The sequence below is a fragment of the Neopelma chrysocephalum genome, unplaced genomic scaffold, assembly GCF_003984885.1.
Source record: "Neopelma chrysocephalum unplaced genomic scaffold, ASM398488v2 Primary Assembly neopelma1_78, whole genome shotgun sequence".
NCBI classification, from domain to species: domain Eukaryota; kingdom Metazoa; phylum Chordata; class Aves; order Passeriformes; family Pipridae; genus Neopelma; species Neopelma chrysocephalum.
Window position 1 is genome coordinate 616,178 of NW_020897739.1, and position 27,081 is coordinate 643,258.

General features: G+C 41.8%; 1 protein-coding gene across 29 annotated transcripts in view; it reads right to left on the reverse strand.

The window, feature by feature from the left end:
- The window catches only part of CAMK2D (calcium/calmodulin dependent protein kinase II delta), a 117,889-nt gene extending 91,044 nt beyond the window's left edge, over window positions 1-26,845 (reverse strand). For 28 of the 29 annotated variants that reach the window (XM_027689882.1, XM_027689886.1, XM_027689875.1 and 25 more), the window contains exons 1-2: window positions 26,591-26,837; window positions 25,901-25,995 (exon numbers count right to left, since the gene is read on the reverse strand). In XM_027689882.1, the coding sequence (XP_027545683.1) occupies window positions 25,901-25,995; window positions 26,591-26,655 (160 nt within the window). In that variant the 5' untranslated portion in view covers window positions 26,656-26,837. Of the gene's footprint in view, window positions 1-25,900; window positions 25,996-26,590 lie in introns of all 29 variants that reach the window. The other variant, XM_027689871.1, reaches the window with a different exon arrangement.
- Between the last annotated feature and the right edge of the window lie 236 nt (window positions 26,846-27,081).

Consider the following 27,081-nt stretch of genomic DNA (forward strand, 5'->3'; position numbering starts at 1 on the left):
ATTCCAATCTGACTAATATTAATCACATTACCCTCGACTTCCAAACGTGCTCAGAGTGAGTTATGAACCCCAAACTTCTCCTTTTTTTTTTTTAAATACTGAAAGGCGGGATCGGCTCCACCAAGATGTCATTTTAAATGCAACCTCCTTCAAAGCCCCACTTCGAGTCCTCCAGCTGGAAAAGAACCACTCAGAGCTGTCTACAACTACAAAATAACCCTTCTCACCCAGCTGCCCACGTTCAGTGACCCGAGTGTGACCCGCAGCACTTCCCAGACACGGCTGGTTGACTCATTGTACCAGCTGGGTCACGAGGGCTGAGCAAATATTACCAGGAAACCAAGCGCACCACGTGGCTCTGCCTCATTCCACTTGTGCACCTTGCAGCTGCTCTTCCCGAGAATTCCTGCTCCCCACACGTGCAGGGTAAACTTCCTGGTAAACCAACGACACCAGGACTTACCCAGCCCTAGTGACACAGACAAAGGGGAGGATGCGAGGTCCTTCTCCTGAAGGTGGTTTACTCTACAAACACATGTGCAACCAGACACATTTTAGGAATTTCCGAAGCCAGGCTAAAGCAAAACGTTTTTTTTCCAATAAAACAAAAGCTTATGACTAACTACTAAGTTTGGTATGACTGGTGACCTCAGAAAATAGTTGGCAAAAGAAAAAATTCATAGTGTTCCTCGGAGATTAATGATCAGCTCTAAGCAATCAAATCCAACAATTATTTATAGACTAATCCAAATGCCCGACAGCATTCCTCTACCAGGATGTTGAATTACTTCAATGTCATGTGTCTGATTCCTTTCAGTAAATGTACAAAAAATAAAGTTTGTAATGCTGTGGTATCAAAACCAGTTACATTCTCAAGTACATTCATTCCTCAAACATTGCCCCCCCTCCAAGGGTGCTGTCATACCTCTGAGTTATCACAGTGTGTAAAACAAGGTTCCTCAAGGATTTTTATTCATGTTACAAGCTTCTAGGCATCAGTGTCTTTGTACAGCTCTTCTTCCTCTCTTTCCCTCCCTGTTCCCATTTCTCATCTTAAGGACGAAAAGGTAGTTTGCAGCACTTGGTTTCACAAACAAGGGGAACGTGGCTTTTTGCCAGCAGGGAAGAGGAAAGGATCCAATCTCCTTCAAATCCAACCTTCAAATCCCCCTGATACCATCACCCCTGGTGTCAGAACCCTGACCCTGACAGAGACCACTGTGACGTCTCTGAGATGCACCCAACACCTTGGCTGTCAGCTGCCTCGCAAAGGAAAACATTATTACAAACCACAAACTTCCTGTGGCGTGTTTTCAACTAACAAGCGTTTTCTCGGAAGAAAATTAACACCCTCAGCGAATTTCTGACCAGGTGTGCCCTGAAGGTCTCGAGTTGAAAGATGAAACAAGCTTATTTAGGGTGTAAATCGCTGAGCACACCTCGCATGCTGCCACTGCACTGAAGTAACACCATCTCTGTCAGTAATTATTAGGCTTAACTTGTGTCAAACTGCATCCTTTAAAAGGGCTCCTTAAGAGAAGATATGAACCTCCACTATTTAGTAGTTGAATTACTGAAGTTTCAAGATATATCATCCCCAAGACAATCCAGAAGGGCTATTTTCCCCCTCTCTTTCTTAACTGAAGTTATCTATCTATTGTGATGACCTTTCTAAGCAAATTCTGCACATTTGAACTGATTTCCAGATTTCAGAGGTGTGAGAGAGAGATTAAACAGAAAACTGGCACAGCCATCAGCTATAAATTATGAACAGCAACTGTGCTATTCATACCTGGAAGAATTGGTATAGAAGATGAGCCTGTTTAATTTGATGCCATACAATATGTTATCACTAGAAAACAAATCTTAACTGCCAAAAACTAATTTTAAACCATTATGGTGAAAAAATCATGTACAGCTGACCTCTGATAAGTAGTTGAATCCAAATTCCCCACATAAAATCATAAAGTTACTTGAACAGTGATGTCCATTTTCATTTAAAAAGTAACAAGACCAAAGCTGAACTGGAACAAAACATAATTTTTATTCATTTGTTTGGGGTACAATAATAGAAAAGCCACAAGGCCAGGCAATTCTAGCTCACAGTCAGGATCTCACTTGAGGTGTGCAGCACTAACACCAAAGTGAAAGACAAACCCTACCAGAGAGGTACAATCAGCTGATGTGACCAATTTAATTACAGATTTATTTTACATATCTGAGCAATCAAACAAATGTATCAAATCACTTGACTCTGGTGGGAGCTGAAAACAGGCTCCTGAACAGGGATGAGGAAGAACCACTACCAGGAGCTGAAAAGATAAACAGCCACAGATTCAGAAGTAGTTGACAGACCAAAATGCTGTGCAATGTTGGCAACAAACCCCTCTGCAGACAAGAGCCATGGAAGCAATACATGCAAACGGGCAATTTTGACCAGAGCTGGGCCAACAAGCCTTCAACACTGACATTTTCCACACAAAAGCCACACAGTCATAAAAAGCTCTCGTTTCTCACTGCATAAAAGAGACGCTGTTCTGCCTGCACAGCTCAATCCCTGCCCTGAAGCAGCCACTATCCGACTGCTCTGCATTCATTTTATCCCTCAGGAAAATGTCCAGGAAGTTTTGTTTGACATCTGGCAGAGAGGCTGAACAGAAGAGAAGTGTGTGGTTGCTACCTGTATTCACTGCAAAGGGCCCAAGATCTGCCTTTCCTTTGGGAAGCCCTCTTAAATTCACACAGGAAAAAAGAACACTGCTGATCTGTTTTTATTACCTGAGCATACTTTCAGGCTATTTGATAAATTAATCATTACCATCACTAAGATGAACTAAGGGAGAATTAAAAAAAATTGATTTATTTGGATGAAAATGCAGCAGTTCGTACAGGTTTAACTGATCAAATCTGCTACAAAGGAACTTTGATAATTAGTTTGTTCAACACTTCTAATTTTAGAATAGATGTGGATAAATGCCATGATCAGTCCTATCATTCTATTTCTTTATCAACTTAACGGAAAGAAAAAAAGGATGCAAGTATAAGATCCAGAACTCCCAGCTGATGACCCACAGTAGAAGAATAACATAAGAAAACAGAAAGAAAAAAATCCAAAAAACACGCTGTCTGAAATGCAAACCAATTAACAACTGATCACAAATTATACACCTCAACTGTAGGTAAACTGCTCTGGCTTTGAACCTCAGCCAACCTTCTTTTCTTGGACTATTTATTTTTTTAACTGTACTTTGGTACTAGCAGAATGAATAATATTCCCATCTGCTTTCAGGTAAGGAACCCTCGATTCAAAAGGAAAGAAACACCACATAACTTGGTAATTAAGTAATTTCCCATTTTTTCCTCCCTCCAGACTGATGAATCCAAGAATAAACTGGTCCCAAGGTGAAGTTCTCCTGCTGTACAAGCCTGCTCAGCTCACCTGAACAATCCTATGCAGTTCTGAATTTTCATTTTCACATACAGCTTCTCCAAGTGACACACGACTAACCAGTCTTTGCTCACGTGCCTATTACCTTAAATACTCTTATATGCACATAGAAACAAGATCTTAAGCACTCTTGGTCAATATTTGATTCTCTGGGCTCATTTATTCCATCTAAACAGCAGAGTTTAAAAGCTTACGCCTTCCAAGGCCACAAAAGTATTTTGCTTCGCTATTTTACAGTGTGATAAACTTCAGGAATTTTTAGGGCTATCACTTGGGAGGTTCATCATTTTTTCTCCACCAGGCCAACCAACATTTCTGGAAGTGCAAACAACAACTGGACGCTCCAGAGCTGCCTGCATGCCAGAACATGCCTGGAGCTCGTTCTGATGCACAACTGGGTGCAAGTTCCTGCCTGAAGGGCATCCAGCTGAAGGACAGGAACTGCATCACTTTTGCATGCAGCAGTTCATAGATAAGGGAGGGAATCAACTACTGCACTGGAATTTCAATTCTTGTATAAACGTTTAGCCACACAGGTGCTACACTTGTTTCTAAGATTAGAGTTTCTCCTTTATTTAAATAACAATGTCAAGGTTTTCCAGTGAATTTGGCAATCCTCGTGCAAAAATGTCTGTAATCCACTAATGCCACTGCACCCATCAGTGCCTTATTTACAGAATTAATACTCCTAATTCACGAAGCCAAATGATCTGTGGTCTGATTATACAACGTCAATTGACTCTAAAGTATTCACATAACTAAACATTCATTTTCTTCATCATTCTCAACCTATCAGGAGACTGCCAAAAGCACAGAAGTTTGGGCACCTTTGGCACTGCACCAGTGCTTTAACTTCTCATCTTCTGTTTGCTGCACATGAACAGGAGCCCACCACAAAGAAACACAAACTGACCTTTGGGTCCCAGCGTGAGTGAAACAGCTGCAAAAACTCCTAAGTAATAGGTTTACACAATGCAACATCATCCAATGAAACAAGCAGGTACTTAAAACTCAATTTAATTTAATTAGACAAGTCATTTCTGTGGACAGCATTTTATTCATGTCCCCACTTGACACGTTCACGGCTATTTTAAATACAAACAACAGAGAAAACACATGGTAGCATTGTTTGCTTTGACGTTGTCAAGCAACTGGAAGTTTATCAGGTTTCTACTGCCAATTAATTGCTCATTCTAACTTAGAAAGCGAGATCAATGGGTCAAATCCTCAAATAGCTTTAAGCTCTGCACATAAGGCTCTGCTTGCTACTACCAAAGAGAGCCTCGATAACTCCCACAGGGAAAACGAAACAGAAAAGAAAACCCCACAGTTTGAAGAGATTTCCCTCTGCATTTGCACTTCAGCTTTTTCAGTGGAGAAGATACACGGCCCACCGGGACAATCTAAGCTCTTGTGATGCAGGAATCCATCATCTCTCACAGGAGACTTAAAATTCAGCCTTTCACTTCTAAATTATCTCAAAAAAACCCAGTGTAACAAACATGCTTACCTTTTTCAAACCCATCTTCCACCCTTCTAATCCCCACTTCTATTTTCTTCACTACCTCAAGAACAGGCTACAGTCTGACAGTTTGCTTAATGGGCTGGATACTGTATAGACTGCACTTCTATTTACAGATACATTTTTAATTGCCCACTCCTATCTCAATTTAACATATCTGCAGTTAAGGGTCATGTGTCAATATTTCTGCTTAGAGATCAAATTAGACAGTTCAAAAGGTTTAATGGGATGCAGAAGTGATTCCAGACTGAACAAAATTGTCCATTCATCAATAACAATGGAATTTTGCTCTTTTATCTCTCTTCTAATGATTCTAAAAATATGAAAAAAATCCGAATTTTTTCAGATAAAAATAAAATCTGTATTCTGTTGGCAATTAAACACTGCACATCCACGTATTTTAAAAATTTCTGTGTACTCTCTAGTTATTTGTGAACTCAGGTTTGAGCACTAGACAAAAAGGCTACATTTGGCTTTCAGTGCCTAAGAAAAGTAAATTTATTTTTTCAAATTAAGAAACGATCTCTGGTAGATAACCTGTAAAAAAAAAAAAAGCAAAGCCTACAAAGCTACATCAGTCATTCAGCTATAATAAATATAGTGGCAACTTTCTATCACTGGGTATGAGAATCACACAGTTCAATACTCGCACTGAAAATTTAAAAGTATTTATGGTACTTTCAATACAAATATTGAAAAATGCATTACCCCTCTGCTCTGCTTAATGAGCTTGTTTTATATTTGGCTGGTGCTTCTTTATGACCTATAAACACCACCTGTCCAAGGGGAAGGAGGGGAAGGTAATGACTAGCTTGGAGTGAAGGACAGCCTAGGCAGAAATGTTATTCACTTCCTTCAGGCTCAGTAGAACTTCTTCTTTAATATTCACCAGAATGTTAATCCAAAAATATAGTAGCTTCTCCTCCAGGCTTAAAAGGAGTCAAGAACTCATTCTGCCTGGACAGAGAAGGCTGTTCCTCCTCAGAAGCACCTTCAGTTCCTCCCTGGGATGTGAGAACCACAGCGCTTCCCATTCACTTTCCTCCACCAGTGGTTCACAAAGGGCTTGTTTCACAATTTGGGCAAAAGATATTGAAGCATCCCGAGGAAGTTCCTCAATTGCCCATTTTTCTCTTTTTTTTGGTTACATTTTAGGTTTTGGTTTTTCCCCCCTCCACCAAAGGGGAACCCCCTCGTTCCTCTTCTGTAGCAGAAGAGCTTGTTCAGCATGTTTCATCGCACTTTTCAAATTTTTTACAACTTTTCAAACCTCTTGACCGGTTGACTTCCTCAGAAAGACATTCTGCTTAACCTAATTATCCCCAAATAAGCTCTTCTGCCTGAACCATGTCAAAATTTATGAAGATAACAAGGTACTCATCCAGAGATCTCTATCTTCATTTACAAGTATAAACCACACAGAATTATTTTATCCATTCTTTGAAATTATGCTGTTACTCGGTGATGTCCTGCCACTCTAAGGGAAATAACTGAGACCAAGGCTGCTTCTTGAACAGTCAACAGCTCATGAACACCCTGCATACTGTAAAGTCTAAAATGATTTACCAGGTAGCGCCACTGAAGCCTTTCTTACATCACTGCTTTTAAACTGTTTTCAACAGCAGTGATGCTTTTGCTCCGGGCAAAAAGACAAGATGTATTGCCTGGTTTTGCCAGGAAGGTGAGAGCAGTTAGGATCCACTTCTTTGAAACAGCTTAATATTAATAGCTTAGCAATTCCTTTAAGAACAGTTTATGCACAGAAGTACCAGCTGAGGAACATCCTCCACAGATTTGTACAAGTATGCAGTAACTAATGATAGCTTACAGGCACACTTAAGTGTGGAAAGAAAAGTAGCCTGAATATTTAATGTGGAAATGACTGTAAGCTACACTTCTCAATGAAAAGTGATAATTTCTGCTTTGCAGTTAAGTAGCCTTTTCAGAGACTGTTGTTAAATTTTCCATGTGCTTTTCACTGACCATTCAAGAAGCATAATTTGATTTGAAGGCAAACAGTCATCTCTCCAAAGAGTTTCTTGTGAAGAGCTGGTATATATAAACATATACCAAGTAATTATAGCAGAAAAACATCTTTTCCACATTACAATCTGCCTCCCGGAATGAACGGGTTCTTGTGAGTAATTCCGTGCAGCACAAGGACATTTTCTATCCATTGAAGGTTGATTCCATAGTGTCATGGCAAAGCATCACAAGGAAAGAGAAACAGCTATTATGCCTTCACAGCTTTCCAATATTTAAGTGAAAAAACCACCCTCTCTTTCCACCCTCGCCTCCTCTATTTGCTCTTTTCTCCTCCTGCATGTTCACAAGCCACCTCTGTTTGATGTAGACCGTAGAAATGTAGGAAGAAGGGTGAAAAACACCAGTAGGGCCGTTGCTCACAAGAAACAAATATTCCTCAAGAACAGAAATCTACACGAACACCTTGCAAAATTTAAAGAGCCAATAGCTGAGTTTCCTTAGCTGATAAGCCCGAAAAAGCCTATATAAAAATCCATTTCAGGCCCGTAAGAAGGTACATGTTGTTAATGCTTTACCTATAAATATCCTGAGGGAAGAGTTGTGAAGGAAAAGGCCTGTGCAGAGCAGCCTAAGGAGCTTATCAGACAGAGATAATCCCTTCCAGGAACACGCACAGACGCTGAGAAAGGTGAACGGGCTTTACAAGATCTGTGTTTCACAGAGAACATGCAGATCTGAACACCAGGAACCATGACAAGCATCCTGGGTCAGACTTCCATGAGAAGGAGCTCAGTTGGGTAATCTCTGCTTGACACCTTCACCAACAGCGATGGCATCACGTCCAAATCTCACTGCAGACAGGAACTTGTCATCCCAGGCAAAAGCACATCTTGTTTCTCCAACAAGGATTTTGCAGCGGTTAAGCTGCACGTTATTCCCCAACTCTTATGAAAAATTCTGTCAGAAATTGTTTAAAAGAACGCTTCATGCTCTTCTAATCCAACAGTCATTTTAAATACACTGTGCCAAACTCAGATCAAATGAGGACAAAAGCTAAACAGTCTTTCACCTTTCATCACCATTACCCTTCGTCACTATTTAAAAAACCAGGATATTTAGTATTTTCAACATCAATTCTAGTTTTTCCACAGCTTTTAATATTCATCAAAGCATTTCGCCCTCTGAGTCTTAAGAAGTCAAACATTGCTCTAGGCTATTTTCAGTCAACTAACAGCATAAAAATTATTCCATTTAAATAATATTTTCTGGTGAAAATAAAGACCAACAAGTAACGCAGGTTAAACAGCACTGGACACCAGTAGTAGCTCATTTCTGAGGATAAAAATACTTTTTAATCTCTCAGTTTTGAAACGTCTCAGAGGAAAACAGAAGCCCACATTTCCCTCCAGATGCTAATCCAAAACAAGACATTGTGACCTCAGCCCTTTCAAATTTTTTGATGGCTTTTACATAACAGTGTTTCGAAGTGAAGCTTACAGGGACTGTCGTGTTCGTGCCATATCAGTACTGAGAGCAAACACTCCTCGTTGCATCGCTGTGCAAGAGCCTTAACGCCCTTCAACCTGAGGCTGTAGGAGCTGCAATGGGCCTGGAGCAAATCCCACCCTTCACAAATTCCACACTGGCTTTCCTTGCCTCTGGATTTCTGCAGTCAACATAAATAATACCCACCGGCTCTGAATTCTCCCCTGGTAGTTGTTATACGTGTGCTATAGAGATATAAATATATAAAAGGTCACGTTTCAAATTAGCCCAACTACCAAGTGGCTTTATCTGCCAAATCTCTCACGTACACTAATCACCCTTGCCACTGGCACAGTGGGTTTATTAGGACCAGGCAATCACTGAGCAAAGCAAGATGATCCCTAACCCGGGTTTGAAATGGATTTGGAATGTAATGGATGTAAACACAAGCAGACCCAAGGTATGTTTAGTCCCATGGATTGTTCACAGGCTACAAGATATATAATTAATGATCCATCGTGCTGAACCAGGATCTAAAGCTTCCTAAGTAACACAGTTTCACCCCCTTGCAATTTGGTTTTTAACATCATGCAATATCAAAAAAGTACCATCACCAAAGACAGGGGTAAAAAGATAGTGTCTATTTTTTTGCTGAAGTAACCCTTCTTTCCAAGCTACTACCAACTACCCCATGTAATACAGGAGATGTCTCTTACAAGTATTCTGGAGATGGGAATACATTAGCTCTGGTTCTTCACTTCAAAATTAAAATTCCTCACTGGCATGCTCTGTGCAGATCAATAATCAAATAGCCTGGCAGCAAATATTTTGAAAATCTAAACCCCAGCACAGTTCAAGAAGTCGCAAGTGTATTCCGTGGTCTAAGAATGACTGAGTGGATATTTTGTAGAGAACTGTCACTCAGGACAACTATTTTAAATTTCATTAATTCATAAAATAAATCAGATGTTTCATTTCAAATCTGTCAGCATGATCTCAATAATTAAAAAACCCCCAAACACTAGCCCTCCATCTAACAGGAGAGGATGATTTAGAGTAAAAAAGGAGACATCTGCGATTTAATCAAAGAATATGCCTCATAAAAAGCGAGCTTACACTGGCAAAAACTTCTCTCCAAAGAAAAATCAACTGACTTATAAATAAACAAATCTTTGTATTTAAGTGTAAACAAGATCTAAGCAAAACCTTCATTGCAACTACCGAATCACGGAAGCCTATTGCAGCTTCAGGTGCTATTTTAAATCTATCACTGTAGTGGTTATGTACTAATCAAACAATCAAAAAACTAGCACTTGTTCTGCTAGTCCATGTCAGACATACACAACACTCTGTTCACAGGGGAGCAGTCAGACAAGCAGTGCTTAGCACTGGGCATGAAGGAGAAGGAAAAGGGAATTTTGGCCAGGCTGTTTGAGGATTCTCTCCACAGTCCATTTACTGGGATCAGCACACACGCTCTACTAAGCAGGACAGCTGAAGTTCCCTTGATTAGGCTCGACACTGCCTGCCTGAGTGGCAGCAGAGCTGTACGTACATCAAACGTTCGTGACACGCTCTGCAATTTTCCTATCGGCTCCAGCGCTCCCGGGATAACCCCTGACAGATCACTTCCAGGGTCACTTGCTGTGGAGCATCGCTCCACGTAGGAAAACGCCCAGGCAATTGGCAGAGTTACACTCACGGCTCCAGGAAGGGAGGGAAATGGCAATTTTACACACTGTCACCTGTCAAAACTACAGCACAGATTTCACCCACACGTTCTGACCAATTTAATCCCTCCTAGGGTTCAGCTGAAGCCGGTGAAGGATCACCCTGAGGATGCTGTGTGTGCTCTGACACAGGAAATAGTGTCACAAACACCCAGACACCACCTCAATCTTTTGGTCATCTTTTAACAGACAAAAGACAACTCTGCAAACAGCCCTGTATGCCATCAATTTTTATCATCTTCCCAAGGGCAATTCCCTGGTTCCCAATTTACCTCCTGTTGTTCGACAGGAATCATTGGATAAGCACACGAATGAAAAATACAACATGCTATAAATATCAGAAACCAAAAGTTAAAGGAAACTCTTGGTCTTTTATTGCGATTTCTTTGGCAGAGGGTACAAGAGAGCCATCTGCCATTTTAATATTGTTGCCTCCCCATCTGTCCTTGGCACTGTGCAATTGTACAAATCCAACAGTTTCACAAGTTATTCTTTAAACTTAATTCTGTTGAGATGACAAATCAGAAAAACTCCGTTCAGAGGAGGAGTTACAGACCAAGATCACATTATGATCACAGCAGAGTACAACAGCAGGGCAGTGCTGAGTGCTGGGCATGGCACTGGTGACAAAGGCAGCCAAGAGTTGTCATCACAGGACACAATGACACTGCCCTACCTTTGGCTCCCACAGACACAGGGGATTAGGCTGGAGCTTAAAACAAAGATCAGATAAAGGAGGGTTCATCATGGATTCTTCTCAGATCCCCATTTGCCATGCTCCCAAAGCTTCCCAGGGTTATGCTATGGATGATTATTAGGACATTAAAAGAAGCTCTTGCTAAGCTGTGCACGCTCCAGCTTTCTACCTGCCACCTCTGCAGCAGAGGAAAAAGAAATTGCAGTTCAGTAAAACTACAGTTTCTGAATTCTTTTTAATTTTCAACCTGTTGTCACCCAACTGCTACCATGATTACTGTTTGTCATTTCTCAAAACACTAAAAGTTTCCATGTCAGACCTCCGTAGCGGTGGGGTAGGGCTTTTTTTCCTTTTGCTGACAAAAAGAAAGCCAGTGACATTCAGGTAATGACAACAGACTCACACCCAACAAATGAAAAGATGATTTTTCACATTTTTTGTAGTTCAACCTCCAAACCCTCTCAAAGGGCTGTAGATTCTTCAATAAGTTTTCATCCTACTCCAAAAAAAAAGATAAAAAACCCCCAAGCTGACGAAAGCAGGCAACTGAACTGCAGCTAATTATTTAGGCCTTTGCACGGTTAACTATAAAGCTAAATTTTCCCACCACCTTTAAAAGTTGCTTTTCCCCTTTTATAACCAACCTTTGGCAATTTCCAAGTCAATTAAAGGAGGAACATTACAAGTACTCAAAGCAGCTCTGAGGACTTGATGACAGGTTTGACAACATTGCTCACTCCGGCACAGCCGTTCATTTTTATATTAGGCAAGAAAGCTTAGTCATTAAGGGAAACTTCAAGCACATTTGCAATGCTTGTCACTCAACAATCCACCACAGAATATCAATGTGTTTAATGAGATCAGGCTCAAGCAGTGGCTGAGCATTTTATTCAGCTGTTCCACACAAAGTCCCACGAAAATATGAAGAATCTTCCCACACTAATAAGGTAAATGTTTCCTTGTAAATAGGCAATTAAAAGTTAACTACACTGCAAAGTCTTGTTCTGATTTATATTTTGATGCAAGATCAAGCTGCACCTTTATAGTTTACTACTGATACTCAGCAGCAGACATTTCTTTCTTCACGCATTTTCTTTAGCTCTCGTGCCACAAGGACAGGACAATGGGACACCAGGATAATATTTTCACTTCTTGGTCAGGCAAAATTACTAATAAAAAACCAGGTTAAAGAACCATCACACTTCTCCCACAAGATAACCAGCTTTTTTCTTTCTTATTCACGGGTACCTTCCACAACTTCCTCACAAAACACCACAAATACAAACCAGCCCAGAGAAAAAAGCACAATTCACATAAGGAGAAGCTGAGGCATTTTCCCCCTTTTCAGGAAGTTTCTGCTGTCCTCTGTCAGAGCTTTATGAAACACCAGTTGTCTATAAACTGCAGTTCGAGAAACATTAAGGGAAGTGACCTCTAAGGAAAAAATTAAAAAGAGAAAAGAAATGGTCATGCAATTTGGAAAAAACCCTCAAAATCGCTGTTGAGGGTAGTTGGGCATTTTTACACAAGATTTAACATTCTAACTAGGGGAATTCTTTTTACATTGAATATTCACATAACACAGCAAAGAAAAACAAGCACATTTCAAGCAAAACAAACAATATGAAAGAGGCAGCATTTCAAATAGATCACCTTGCAGGGAGGGTATAAGGACACCACCTCAGAGATGGGTTGGAACAATTCGAAAGGAAAACAAACACAAACCCCACCAAAACAAAAGCAAAAAACCGCCACCAAACCTACACAGCCAAACTCGGCTGTCGATTTTATAAACATTCTCAAGCATCAGAGTGAGAACAACAGTTCTTAAAGCTATTTAATAGCTTAACCAAACTGGTGGGATAAGCGGGCACAAGAAGGGTACGTGAACAGCAGACTCGGACGCCATCCATATCCTTCTATTATCCCACCAGGAGTTGCCAAGGATACAGGTACCAGACTAAACATGATCAAGTTACAGTAGTGGAAGAAAATTATTGCCCACGAGTGGCATTTCCTGAGTGCACACAGTTAAGGCCACCACAGTTGCAAAATAAAGCACACAAGCCTCAACATCCCCCACAGAGGTTCCCAGACCGAGTCTACACGCTCAGCTTTTTGGTGGCTCCTTCATGGACTCTTCTCTTGGCAAAGAAATAACCCATGAGTTAAGAACACGGAGGGGCACAGGAATCCTCCAAAAACATAGAACATCAAATGCAAATGCTGCTTTCTGGGCATCCCAGCAGGGAAGTGCAGGAGCGGATTTGCCTGCAAAGACTCCAAATTCGCAGTGATAATTTTATGTATCTACACATGGTGATGTCATAAAAACCTTCCGGGTAGAATCAGCGGTAAAATCCCCAAAGGAGCTGATAATCTCTGCTGAACAAGACAATCATTGGGGTTTTGATCTCTTATTTTGGAGCCACTTCGACTAACTCAGGTCAGTGTTGTATATGTCGTTCTCCCACTGAAAATGCATTATTGTAATACAATTAAAGATATTTTAAATCTTTTTTTTTTTTTCTAATCACAGCCAAGATTATTCATTAAGTCTGTGCTATGAAATGCAGATTCAGGTGGGTCAACTTTGGGTACCTGAGCTTTGACATGCTACTAAGGTTTGAGAGGAATGCCATTGTAGCATTAGGTACATAGCTCTGTTCTCATTCCCATAATCCCATTTTCTATCTAGAACTTGCATGATCTGCTGAATATTAGAGAAATATCAAGAATATGCATTTGGTTCCACTGACTTTTGCTGTTTAAGTCTGATAATATCACTATTAATGTGGTGTGATTGCAGAATTCTGTTATTTACTGATGGAGGCAGTGCTGGTTCCGAATTACCAGAGATTTGCTTCGTACCTCCAGTTTGTATTTCGGTATCAGAAACAAGTTGTTCTCTTTTTTCCCCCCCTTTCTGTAAAACTAACTCTTCCAGCTTGCAAAATGGGAGCATTACTCTCCTTGTAGAGATCTTCTTCCCCTTAAATGAGGATGATCCAGGTCAGGGACGGCACAGGGAGAATCTCAACCAAGACACTTTACTAAAACTAATGGGAGTTCTGTTTGTTCTTTTGGTTTCTAATCTGTGTAGCATCAGTTTTTCATCGTTCATTATTAAGTAAAAAACCCAACATCAACCACCTCATTTTCAAGATCAGATTGAAGACACTTGATATCATTATAATGAACTTTTCTGTTCCCTGCATACAAGACTTCAAACCCACCTATTTATCCCTTATTTCAAGGAGCTCTAGATGCATTTTTCCATGGAACTGCAGCTGGCATCAAGTACCAGCTCCCATGAAAAACTCAGGGAAGTGAGGTGCCTCACTCGCCATGTTCTCTGCCAGTCCCTCTCCCAGGGAAAGCTCCGACAGGCAATGCCATGGAGCACCAGGGTCACTTGGGACAAGCAGCATCCAAGTCCTCTTACACAGCTCCTTAGACCAACTTATTCACTAGCAATTGCCACAACTTCCTCAAAAACCACAAATACAAACCAGCCCAGAGGAAAAAAGCACAATTCACATCATCAGAAGTTCATGCATTTTCCCTCTTCAGGAAGTTTCTGCTGTCCTCTGTCAGAGCTTTATGAAACACCAGTTGTCTATAAACTACAGTTTGGGAAATATTAAGGAAAGGGATTTCTAAGAAAAAAAAAAAAGAAAAGAAATGGTCATGCAATTTGGGAAAAACTCAAAATCCCTGTTGAGGTAGTTTTTTTACACACTGTAACAAAGCAGTCAACGACAACTAGCACCATTTTGAAAATGTTTCGGTTTATTCAGCCTGTGAATCATCACAACTTTAAACAAACAGCAAACTGGGCTGCTCTAAAGTGCATTTGCACAGTTTTCTTTTTCTTGAGCCGTTTTGCTGTCTGGATGAGCATCTGTGGCTGCAGAAACAAGTCAACACTCAACAGAAAGTATTCCTAATTTAGCTTCATTTCATGGAGCTATTTTCACAGCAGTTTCCACTCGACCTTGCACAGAGGCACCAGTAACAGCAGGCTATAGAAAGACACCGTGTCAGGAACTGCACAACAGCCTTGGATGGAAAGAAAGGAGTTTGGACTTTGGTCCCAATGTACAAGATCTCCAGAAACTGTACAAAAAACCCCCTTGCAGCTACCTACACCTTTGCATATCTGTTAATGGGTGGATACAGCAAGTCCTCTAAAATGTTACTCTGGGGAATTTTTCCAGACAGGGATCAAAGAGTCCTGCCAGGCTCCACTGTTCGGGATGCAGAAACAAAGACAATGAGGCATCTGGGGGTGAGTAAAAATGGAGATCACTTTGAAATTGGTAGGCAAGTGGTAAAAGAGGTGACAGGAAACGTGGTGGTGAGCGGGGAAAGCTGAAGTGAAATTACCAAACAAGTTCCTTCAGTATCAGCCTCAAAATCAGCCACACGAATCTGTAAATAAACACTGGAATTTACCAACAAGATCCTCCCATGCAGACACAAGTGATTACTAAAGACACTCAGAAAACCTCGCCTATTTTTTTTTTCTGGTGAATTCCAATCCTCCATTCCAAACATCCACATATATATAACCATATAAATCAGTTTAGAGTATGCAAAAGGAAGGACAGGCCCTAATAATGGCAAGTCTGTCATGCAGGAGGCAGCTAGAGGAAGATGGATGTTAAAGAAAATAATGCAAACAAGATTGTCCTTCATGAATATACTGATTAAAGATTCTCTGAAGGACAGCCCAGGCATAGACAACAAACACTGCCCAGGACTATGTTTGGCCTGTAAATCAGAAAAGTCTTTGAAGTAAAAGAGGGCAGTACTAATTCTCTCTTCATTAAAGCAAAAATAACGAACCTCCTCACCTCCCCAGTTAATTTTAAGATAGAGCTTGACTACTGAATCAGATTATTTATTCTCTGGAAGGACCCAACTTCACCTTGGACATACTTTAATTTCTTTTCCTATTTTTCACCTAAGGCCAAGCCCAGGTAATAGATGCTCAAACATTCTCTTATCCTATGGAAGTTTGATAGTGGATAAATGTGATTTGGAAGTGGAAGTAAAACCAAGAGCAGACAAAAACATATCACTAAACTTGACTTTCACTTTGAGTATTGGTAAATCCTTACTATTCACAACTACTTAGGCAAGACAGTTGGGGACGGGGAAATCAATCCCATCTGAAGGGGATGAAGGGGAATCAATGCTATGTAAAGGACAAAGAAAATGTTTTATTCAAATATTTTCTACTTTAAGGAGTATGAACTTTGTTGAGATGAAACAACTTCCTGCATCATTAGCACACAGCTCCTAAGGGAGGGGATGGACCACACATCAGCAATTTCTGCTCTGGGAAAATTAATCTCATTACATGTTGTGATTAACATGGCCTTGAAAGCAATTTACTGCTTTAAAAAGATAAATCATGTTTAACACAAATAAACAAAAATTTAAAGACACCAATTCCTGCCCTCATTACAAGTAAAACCACTTTAATTAATAGGTCTTTTAGCATGAATTATTTTCCTACAGCAAACAAGCTGGCTGGGTACACACAGGCTCTGCCAGATCTTTTTCTACATTTAACATGTGCACATGCACACAGGCACAGAACACTGCACCAATGGCTTTTTCTTCCTCTTCTTACCCCCAAAAATGCAATAGCTATGAAAGACCATCAAGTGCTATAGGTATAAAAAATAGTCTGGGTTTTGGAAGCTCTTCCATCCCCCCTTTTTTTTCTTTCCCCTCCCCCTTTTGGAGTGGTGATTCTAAAATGTCCTTAAAAAAGAAGGTTTTTATGCCATGATCAACAAGGTATTTAGTCCCAGGAGCACTTATCAGTGCAACCCTAACCACAATTTCCAGCTGTCCATGCTGTGTAAAGCAAACAGAAAGCAATCTACCTTACACTCAAGGTTTTTCTATTTTAAAAGCAATACACACAGTATAAAAAGCACCAAGACGAGAACTTTATTTTCATAGCTACAGCGTTTCACAAATAATGGGAAAATGTAGCTTTTGAAGGTTTCTGTACTGATATTTATTTGCATCTTGGAGACACAACTTTAGTGACATCTTTCTCTAAAAAAGGATGTAATGCAGGTCTTTAAGTGAGTTTTAATAACCAAAGTTCAGCAGCACCTGGAGCTGCCCTGAGGGAAACCAAAGGTCATCTGCCCTACAGAACAAAATCCTCCCTGGAAGGCAGCACCACAGCAGCACTCTGTCCATGTTACGCCGTGTTAAAACTCAATATACATCTCCACTTCCTGCAGGATATGAGCAAAATCCACCAAATGAATAAGGTTCCAAGAGAAATCTTTGAACTGGGCGAGCACTTATCCTAATGAGCAATAGCCTGTTCAAACCACTCCTACAGGAAGTCTCCCAGACCAAAATCACACCTCAGCACCAGCTTGAAATCTGCTATGCAATACAGACAACTTGAAGGCCTCCCTTGACTGATTAAATCACAAACCTATCTCTCCAAGAGGTTAAAACTGAAATGAAAGCTTAGGCTTGGCGAATCCCATCAGATTGTCAAATATGGATGTTATTTAGGAACCCCATCTGTTCCTGCAGCAACATGAATATGCAACGTGACTGTTGCTGCAACACTTGCATCCCCATTGTGGAAAATTTAGGAGTAAGCAGTTCCTGACCCCAGTTACATCAGGAACAAAGTTCTGGAAGCACATGCAGTAGATTGCTGCCCACAAATATGAGCTTTGACGCTCTGAGTTTACGTTTCTCTTCCTCTCACGTGCTGAGATGATGAAACTTTACAGCAGAGGTGTGATACCCTTTCCACCTGCACCAGGGCTTGTTAATCTTCCTGCTGGGCAAGGTGCAGTGCTCTCTGGAGCACAGGGAAGGAGTGTGTGTGGCAGCCTGCCCTGTGCCACGTGAGCCAGAGCCTGCCCAGAGTGCTGGACAAATTAATTACCAGTCTTTCAGGTGAGGAGCTGCCAGCTGGAGGCCACAGGGCTGGAGAGTAGTTCAGCAGGGCTGAAAACCTGCCTGCAGACCACACACACGCCAACCGTGTGTGACTGCCAGGGTCTGATACATCCTTCAATAGACAGCTGTCAGAATTCATGCAGCTGCTTCTCGACCCGGCAAACACTCCCTTCATGCCTTTTTTTGGTTATAGATCAGATGCTGAGGTTTTTAATTGTGCACATCATGACCTCTGACTCAAGTGGATTTAGGGCAAACTCTCCATCCAGTGGAAGGTGACTGCAGCCATGCTTGTCATGGCACTGCCAACTGCGTGTTGGCAGAGTAAAAACTTGTGCATAAGAAAAACAACCAACTCCCTACATAGCACATGGGAGAGACTGTCCAACTGACAACCCAAAATGACTGACTTGGCTGCAACTGAGTAAAAAAAGCCCCACGAACAGTTGTGAACTTCTACAACAAGCACACTCTATATTCAAGGTGAAAGCGACTGCCAGAACCTAAATTAATTCTGGTTTTATGGATGCCAGAGAGCTCTCTTGGAAAGCATCACCAGGATATTAACTTTATACCTTTAGCAGTGATAAATTCTTGGTTATTGGTAAAAATAAAAAAACCTCCCACCACAAGATGAAACGTTTCATCTCGACCGACAAATATCCACGGCATCACACTCCCGTTATTAAAATCTGCTTTGTTACATTTGAGAGGTTTGGGGGGTGTTTTTTTAAAGTAAGTCTGCATGTTTTGCTCTCCAAGCTTCCAGTGAAATACTTGCTGCCTACCAAAGGTCAGGAACTCACATAACAGAACGTACCTCAAACCCACCAGGTAGGCAAAGGTCCTTTCTACCAACTTAAACCAACAGTTGCACAGCCTTATCTGTAATAGCTTGCTCAGCACATTAACTATCATTCTCTAGACGTAAAAACCTAATTAGGAAAAACAAATATATGCTGCAGCACAATTTACACTTCTCAATTTCCACTAAAGAGGCCCTGGATTAGAATAAAAGCTCAATCAGGGATAAGACATATTTGCAAATTTGCAGAAGTTGCCCCTTCCTGGATTTTCTGACTCTGCCATAGCTACTGCTTCTACCCAGTGGCATCTAGAAGCAACAAGTTGAAGAGAAATAAAGCAAAAACTCAGTTCAGCAGAATATATCCAGCAGCTTTACAGGAATTAACAGGGGCTGCACAGCTTTAAAATTCTGTATGAATTTCAGACCAAGCTGACACCAATCTAGAAAATGATGTCAGATAACAGCACAATTGTCTGCCCTGGAAGAAAACACCAACCCCATGTCACACAAATTCTCCACCCTCTCTGATACCAAGCACAAGGCATTTCTCATGATTCAAGGATTAAACAGAGGAGGAGTTTGCACAAACATGCTCTCAAAGATACACACAGAGCTCAATACATCCAAGGAATAAGCAGACAGATTGGATTCCTGTGCCTTTCCAAAACACAGCAGATGTTTCTTCAAATTCAAGGCATAATTATTTTTAATAAGGAATTAAACAAGATGAACTACCACCGTTAAGGTTATGTTCTCTGGTAACCTGTTTCAATGCACAAAGGAAGTTATGTTTGTCACATAACCTTCTAAAAATCCCCCCAATGTCCTTACAAAGCATTTCACATGTGTGCAATAAATGTGTGTGAAGGAGGAAGCTGGACCCTGATACATGAAACAACCTGGCATACATTTCTCAGGAGGTCAAATGAAGGACAGATACATGAAAAGCACTATTTTGGCAGTACATGCATTTGTAAAGCACAAAGAGACTTCTATTTCAGTCTCTCAGATCAGACATTTCCCAATTAAATAAAAAAAAAATTAAAAAAGAAAAAAATCAACCCCCCAACCTTTGAATCACAGAAGTGTGAATAAATGTAATGAATAAATGTTCACATACCCCTAATTAGAACCAGAGAAAGTGCATAAATAATGTGCAGTATTTGGATCAATACCATTTGCCTACGTATGGCAGGACTTTCACACTTTAATACCACGGTTATTTAGTTGGGTTTTAAGACTATGAGAGGTTTTGAAATGAAGTGCAGAAACAACCCCCCAGGAATCCAGTCTCGGTCCTTCCAGGAACAAGTGTATTTCTGCCTTGCTGTCAGTGAGAACAGATGCAAGTCTCAAACACCTGAGCTTTGGTTTCACATAAAACAATGTTTTCTATGCACCAACAGAGCCAATCTAAAATAAAGGCAAAGTGTTGACCATTGTCCCAATTTCCTTATTTTTATATTTGACCAAACATTTCACTTGGAAGTACAATATCCTGGACGTGGTAAAACATCAGCAGGGAACACAACTTCTCCCAGACTGGGAGGAACAGAACACATCCACATTTCAGTGTCAGGATGTGGGAGCTCAGTAAAAGGTATCCAGTTTCTATTTTCCCCTGCATCTAGTTCTCCCTTCTCTCCCAACAGAAGCAATTCTGGAAGTGCAGCTGTTCAGATGTGCAGCTAAGTCTCCAGATTGCAGTAAGTGAACACACAAAACAGAGTCAGCGCCAAACTTTGCAACTTCTGACAGAAAATGGCAGGAAAGCAGTAGCCAAATAAGTCCCCAAGAATCTGCTCTTATGTACATTTTCCTCCCCTCCCCTAATGAGCTGACAGATGATGCAAACACTTTTTTCATTCTCCAAGCATCCCCAAGTTATTTTACATTCTGGATTTGGCTCACGTATCCATTGCCATCAATGGCTACACTTCCACAAACTTCCACTGGAAGGATAACCTAAAAGCCCTGTTTTTAGAGTATCACTCCAAGCTTTGTAGCTACACATCAAGGGCATTTATTCACAATATTAACTTTTTCTACTACACACCTCTCAGTAGCAACACCAGCAACAAGACTTACTGGTAGCCAGAGCAATATGTGCATCTTCCAGTTCTGATGCAATTTAAGGCCCACCAGTGTATGAGCTATAAGGAGAATCTCCCTTTCTAAGAGAAACACCAGTCACAATGAAGAGAGAAAATAACTCCTCTGCAGAAAAAACAGAAGTGACATAATGAAAATCACATAGCATTTGCTATGAATAATTTAACTATGAACTGCCAGGACATTTCATTTCAAACCTATTTGAAATGGTTAGAATAAATGACGACCAACCAACACTCATCACAGAGATTTAAAGTCCTCATTCTCACTGCTATTTGAAGGCTCTTCAGATTTTCACTAAAACCAACAAAAGCTCCAAACCTTCACAAAACAGAACACCTAACCAAAAATCCCTTTTGTTTTTTTTTTTAATAACACTCTTACCTCTCTACTAGCCTGAGTTTTGTGAATGAAGTTGATTTTAACAGAACCAGTAGCCTGCTAAATTACAGTAATTTGCAATTGAAAAGACTTGCAGATAAAAACGCAAACAAACATGTTGTGTTACAACTATGTCAAACTGAAAAGAATGCCATGACTAAGCTTGAACACAAACACCAAGCACAAACGTTAAAAAGGGGCAACCAGGCGTTAGCAGGTGAGCATTCTTACATACCGGGAAAAACAGTTTCAAAACATTCTTAACGACAGGTAATTAACAGAGAAACAGATTGCAGCTAAAATCCCAAGCTTAATTCTTGTCTTCACAAAGACAGCAACTGCCCCACTGACAACTGGATGCCCTTAAGGAGGGTACTCTCCGTGCGGGAATAACGTCACACGTGCGTAAGAACAGAAACGAGCATTAAAAAGACGTGTGTTGTAATAAACTCGCCCAGGTAAATGTGCACTTCAGGGATTAACATCTTTAGCTAGATTAGAAAGAATTATTTTCTCCTCCCATGGAGTACAGGAAGGCTTATTAGAGCTTGCCTTCCTGTCAAACATCTGGCACTGACTGACACAGGCTACCTGACTACAGGAAATGTTGGTCTAGTGACACATCAAAAACGTTTATCTCTGTGTCACGAAGAGCTGCGCTGAAAAACACCACCCTGTGTGCTTCCCATTTCATTCATCTCCCTAATGTATTTTAAATCACTTTAGGGATCATGAGGTGCCCTACTTGGACAGCTTTAGACACTGAAAAGCTCTTCCCACAGCCTGATTGCTCCATAGTGCCACCCAACTGTTCCCAAAGGGTGGGGGCTGCAGCCTCTGCGCCCGCCCATCACAGCTTGGTGCAGGTAAGTGAGATCGGTCTGGTCACCTCTGGCTATGCCTCACATCTGCAGGCACAAGCTCAGAGCAAATACCCTCTCTTGGAAGAATTGGAAAGATGCTGAAAAAGATTTCGGAGCTTTCCTGCTAAGGAGGAAAGTAAATCCCCAGTGACACCTCCTAAGCTCCAAGCCGATGGAACGGCTGGTCCCTGAAAGCTCACAAGCAACGATAACCTCCAGCTGATTCTTACATTACTCCTATGCCCATAAACAAAGTGCTCCTAGTTCTCTGCGGCAATCCAAGGGCTGGCAGAGGTGTGTCCAGTCTTTCTACAAAAGCTCCCTGGAAAAGAAAAAGGACTGGAACGTGATCCTCCTCACATGGGTGCCATCAAACCACCACCTAAGGTTTTTGGCCACCAGTGGAACTGTCACCATGAGTTACTGGCAAGAATTACACCCAATGAAAATATATCAGTAATTCACCTTTTCAAGCACAATCAGAGAAGCAAACACTTGAAACACTTGTCTAATTCCCTTTTTTTTTTAAGACAGAAAACGATGGCCAAACCTTTTAAGAAAATGGATCTGTTTATGTGAAATCAATTTGGATCAAAGCCAGAAGACTCTCAAAAGAGAAGATAAAAGATGTACAGATAATGACAAAAAGAAACAAGACTATTTGCTCATTATTTGGTATTTGGAACAGACAGGGGGAAAATAAAGTCACCTTAAAGAAGTTCACTTTTATCTGGATGGTTTTTAATTTGTTAGAACAATAAGGTGATCTGTTGAATTTTGACACTTAAAATAAAGCACAAAGCAACCAAAACAACACAGAGAAGACCAAAACAGCACACACTGAGTAGTAAGGAAATCCCAAGAACGTCATCAGATGACACAATACAGAACCCAGAATGAGCAAACACACGTTCTTCACTTTATTCTTAGCTTTCTCTGTACTTGTTCACTGTTGCACTTAATTTTAGAGGATATCTTTTTTCCCCCTCCCTTTAAAATCAGCATCATAATCAACTTGTGCAAGCCTGTCTAGAAAGTACTCTACTGATACAAAACTAGCTGTTGATATTCTAGTATCAATTTAGTACTCCAGCTGACTTAGAAAATGCCAAGTCAAAGCTCAAAACTTTGAAGTGCAGCTTAAGGATACTTCAAGAGGAGAATATATGTTGTTCTAAGCAAAAGTGGTTTTGCTACACTGAAACAGATTTAAATTGCAAATATGTATTATTGCTGTTGCTAAAATCAGAAAAGCACAGAACCAGAATTATATAAATATAACTATCAACTTGAAAAGCCCAAAGCTTACTCCTGTTAGAAAAGGGGACCCAGTTTCCTATCCCCTCCGAATTCCAGCCCAAGCCCATGCCTCTGCACACACGCAATTAGCCTGAAATTTCCCTGTAACTATACAAGGAAACAGATGAGAACACATCTTCACTGGCATTAGCCTGTGCCCAGATCAGTTCCTCAGTTTAGAAGGGTTGCTAAAGTAAGGATTTGGATAAATCTCCAAGAACATTTATGGTTGAGGTGAAGGAGGACTAAGAAGACAAGTATTGTTATGACTGGGCTGAACGCTGTAAATAACTTCTAATTTCAAAGCTACCTTAAGCTTTCACTTAGCGTTGAGAGCCTTGACTCTGCCATATCACACACTGACACTGCTCTTCCTCAATCTGACAAAAGAAGGCCCAGATTTGACATTTTGTTTAAAAGGCTTCCAGAGAGCCAGGCACTGTACAAGGGATACACATTTCCAAGCCAAGAACAACCTCTTAACTCTGCTCACAGATGAAGCCGACCCACTGATTTACACTGGAATTGGTATTTCAAGCAAGCACGAAACACAGAAGTGAACTGTTACCTCCTCACACAGCAGTTGAGATGGAGCAAAACAAAACTCAGATTAGAAAAGCAGCACCCTGCTTATGAACTGCACCCCTATTATCAGCCAGGAGAAAGTATCACAGTTGGAGGCTTTTTAGTGTTTCGTTTTTGGCACCATAAGTGTCATTCAAGGGCATCTTTCTGCAATTAAAGAACTGCCTAATAAGAATCGGAAGATTTTTCCCAAGAATCTTGCTTTTCGGAAGCTGTTTAGTGGATGTCAAAGCACTGAAAACCAAAACAACCCCCACAAAAAAACAACCAAGCAAGTAAAAAACCTCCAACATTTTCTGGGATGTCTGGAAATAGAGACAGGAAGGTATTCCCTGCATTCATGGACATGGCACCATGCATGTTCTGACAAGAAAGGATATTTCACAGTCCAGCTTTGAAGTGTAGCCCCTTCCCTTATAGGTTTTATGTGCTAACCCTATAGAAATTGTGAAAATTGCCTCATTCCATTTTATGAGCCAGCGTCTTCCAAATATGCCCCCACTCTTTGCTGGACGACAGCAAGGACCAACCCAGCCCTGCATGAACAAAGGACAAAAATTAACTAATTTAGCCCAGCATTTCAGGATTTATCCCATCATACACACACCCCATGGCACTGGGTCAGCTGGTAACTGGCACCTGGTGCTGATCTTGCTATGGAAAGCTACTTAGATCCATGAAATCACACAGGATGTTGTGCTTTATTTTAAGCATCAAAATTCAACAGATCACCTTAATGTTCTAACAAATTAAAAAAAATGTTTTAAGCAGACTTGTGAAAATATTTTATCTCAAAAGTATCGTGAATTTCTTAACCTCCCTCTCTTTAAGCTCATAACTCTAAAAAAATATTATAAATTTAAGTATCCTTTGAAAAATAAAGGAAAACAAACCTCATAGTGAGAGTGTGAAGACTAAAATTCAGCAAAAAGTAAATTTTCACACAACTTTCATCAGCTGCAAATAAGAGTGTTGACATGATGCTAAAAGATCTTTATCAGAGAGCAGCATGTTAACAGAACATGCCATTATATCCTGTGCGATATTTTATGTTTAAATTTCATTTACCTGCAGTGATTCCTTCGGGTCAGAAGCAAACCAGGCCATGAACAGACTCCCACTCTGACACTGTTTGCTTGTTCACTCCCATGTTCTTTACCACACCAGAAACTCGTATCAAAACACAGATAACCTTCAGGGCAAACGCTCCCTAATCCCGGACATCCGAACACAAGCCCTGGGACTGGGAATTCACACTGGGAGTGGGAATTGACGAGCAATTGCCACGGCACCATTCAGAATTCCTTTCCACAACAACAACCCACGCCGTGTGGATATTTACCTACAATGTATCCTGACAACCCGGCCATCGATACTGACAAGCTCCTGGGAACACACACATCCCAGGAAGGCAGAAACAAGCCGTGCAGCAGCGTTGGAACAGTAACGCTGTTCAGCACTTCCTCAGAACTCCTTAGTTAGTTCAAAAATGATCGTTTTCTTCCTCAGCATAATTTTCATCTCACAAAAAAGTTTACTATGAGGTAAAAGTACACTTTTCCTCATGCATTCATAGTCAGACAGGCCTTGATGCTCGTGGTTAGGTGCAACGGAAACAGAGAATTCAGTAAAACTATGATATTTAAGATAAAATCTGTAATGGAAAACTTATTATTTACCAACCTCTCCCCAAAAATATCAGCTGGCAAAATGCTTGCTGACACTCAAAATTTTGCTGACACTCAAATTACTTGGATACAAAAATGAAGAGGCTGCATTATGTTTGACTGGTTTAGCACATCTTTTCTTGAAATGCTTTACAGCAACCTCCATGCAGTCAATCCACGGAATGTTCAATATAGAAAAAAAATCAAGTGAAAAAAATCAAAAAAGGGAAATAATAGTTAAAATGTATTAAGAAATCTATTAAATAATTCAGCTATTTTTATAATTTTTAACGCTTAGTACATGAATGCAAGAAACAGGGAGGAGGTATCATAAACACCAGGTTAAAAGATACCCACCCCTAGCCGAGAGCTTTTTGGTGTTGATGATTTTGGCAGCGTACTCTTGTCCTGTGGTGATTTTCATGCACCTCCTCACGACGGAGAACGCCCCTCTGGAAACCAAGAACCGGGCAAAGTGTCAGTCCCACTGAAACACTCCACTGCCATTTACCGGCTAACGGGCTGCACGGGGGGGGGCGTGATGTCGGCGGAATCAAAACCCAAAAAAATCAGAAAGGGATTTTCTGATTTTTCCGGCAGTGGCGGTCGGCATTGATTTCATTCAGCAGAACTCTGCGGGGTGGAAGCCGTGCGGCCGAGGGCAGGCGGGCGTTCAGAGCCCGGGGGCGGGGGGGCACAGGGCGGCGGTGGCCCCGTGTCCCCCTCGGCGGTGACACCGGAGGGGTGACACCCAACATGGCGATCGGGGCTGCGCCCCCCGCCCCGCCGCTGGGGGGAGCCCCCTCACGGACAGAGACCCCCCACCCCGCCCGCGGCACCCTAATAGTTCACAGTCATTAAAAAAAATAATAAAAATTAACACATAATAATAAATAGAGGCGAGAGCCCCCCGCCGCCCCGGGGCCGTACGGCCGGAGCCCGGGCGCTCCCGCGGGGCTCTCGGCAGCGCTCAGGGAGCCCCGGGCGCGGCTCACGCACCGACCCCGCAGCCCCACGGTGCCTTCACCCCCCCGAGCCGGTCCTTACTTCCCGAGCTCCTCGAAGAGCTGGTACTCGTCGGTGAAGCGGGTGCAGGTGGTCGAGGCCATCATGAGGACGGGCGGCCGCCGGTGTCTCCGGCGGCCGGGGACGGCGAGGCGGTGACGGCGGAGGGGCTGCGAGGCGAGGCGAGGCTCCGGCTTCTCCTCCTCCTCCTCCTCCTCGCCGCCGCCTCCTCTGGTGACGGCGCTGCCTCCGCGCCCTCCTCCGGTCTTCCCTCTCCCCTCCCCTCGCCCTTTAGGGAAGCAAACAAACAAATAACTAAATAAATAAATAAACAAACGCGCGTCCTCCCCGCTCCCCCGCGCCCGCCGGGGAGAAAGGCAGCGGCAAAAGGGAAAGCAAAACCGGGGCGGGGGGCGCGGCGCTCCCTCCCCGCCCCGCCAGCGCCTAAGCCCGTCCGCCGGTGCCCTGCCTCCCCCTAGCGACCCCGGCCCGCGGCTCGCTCCCGTCGGGGACGGGGCTGGCACCGAGCGGGC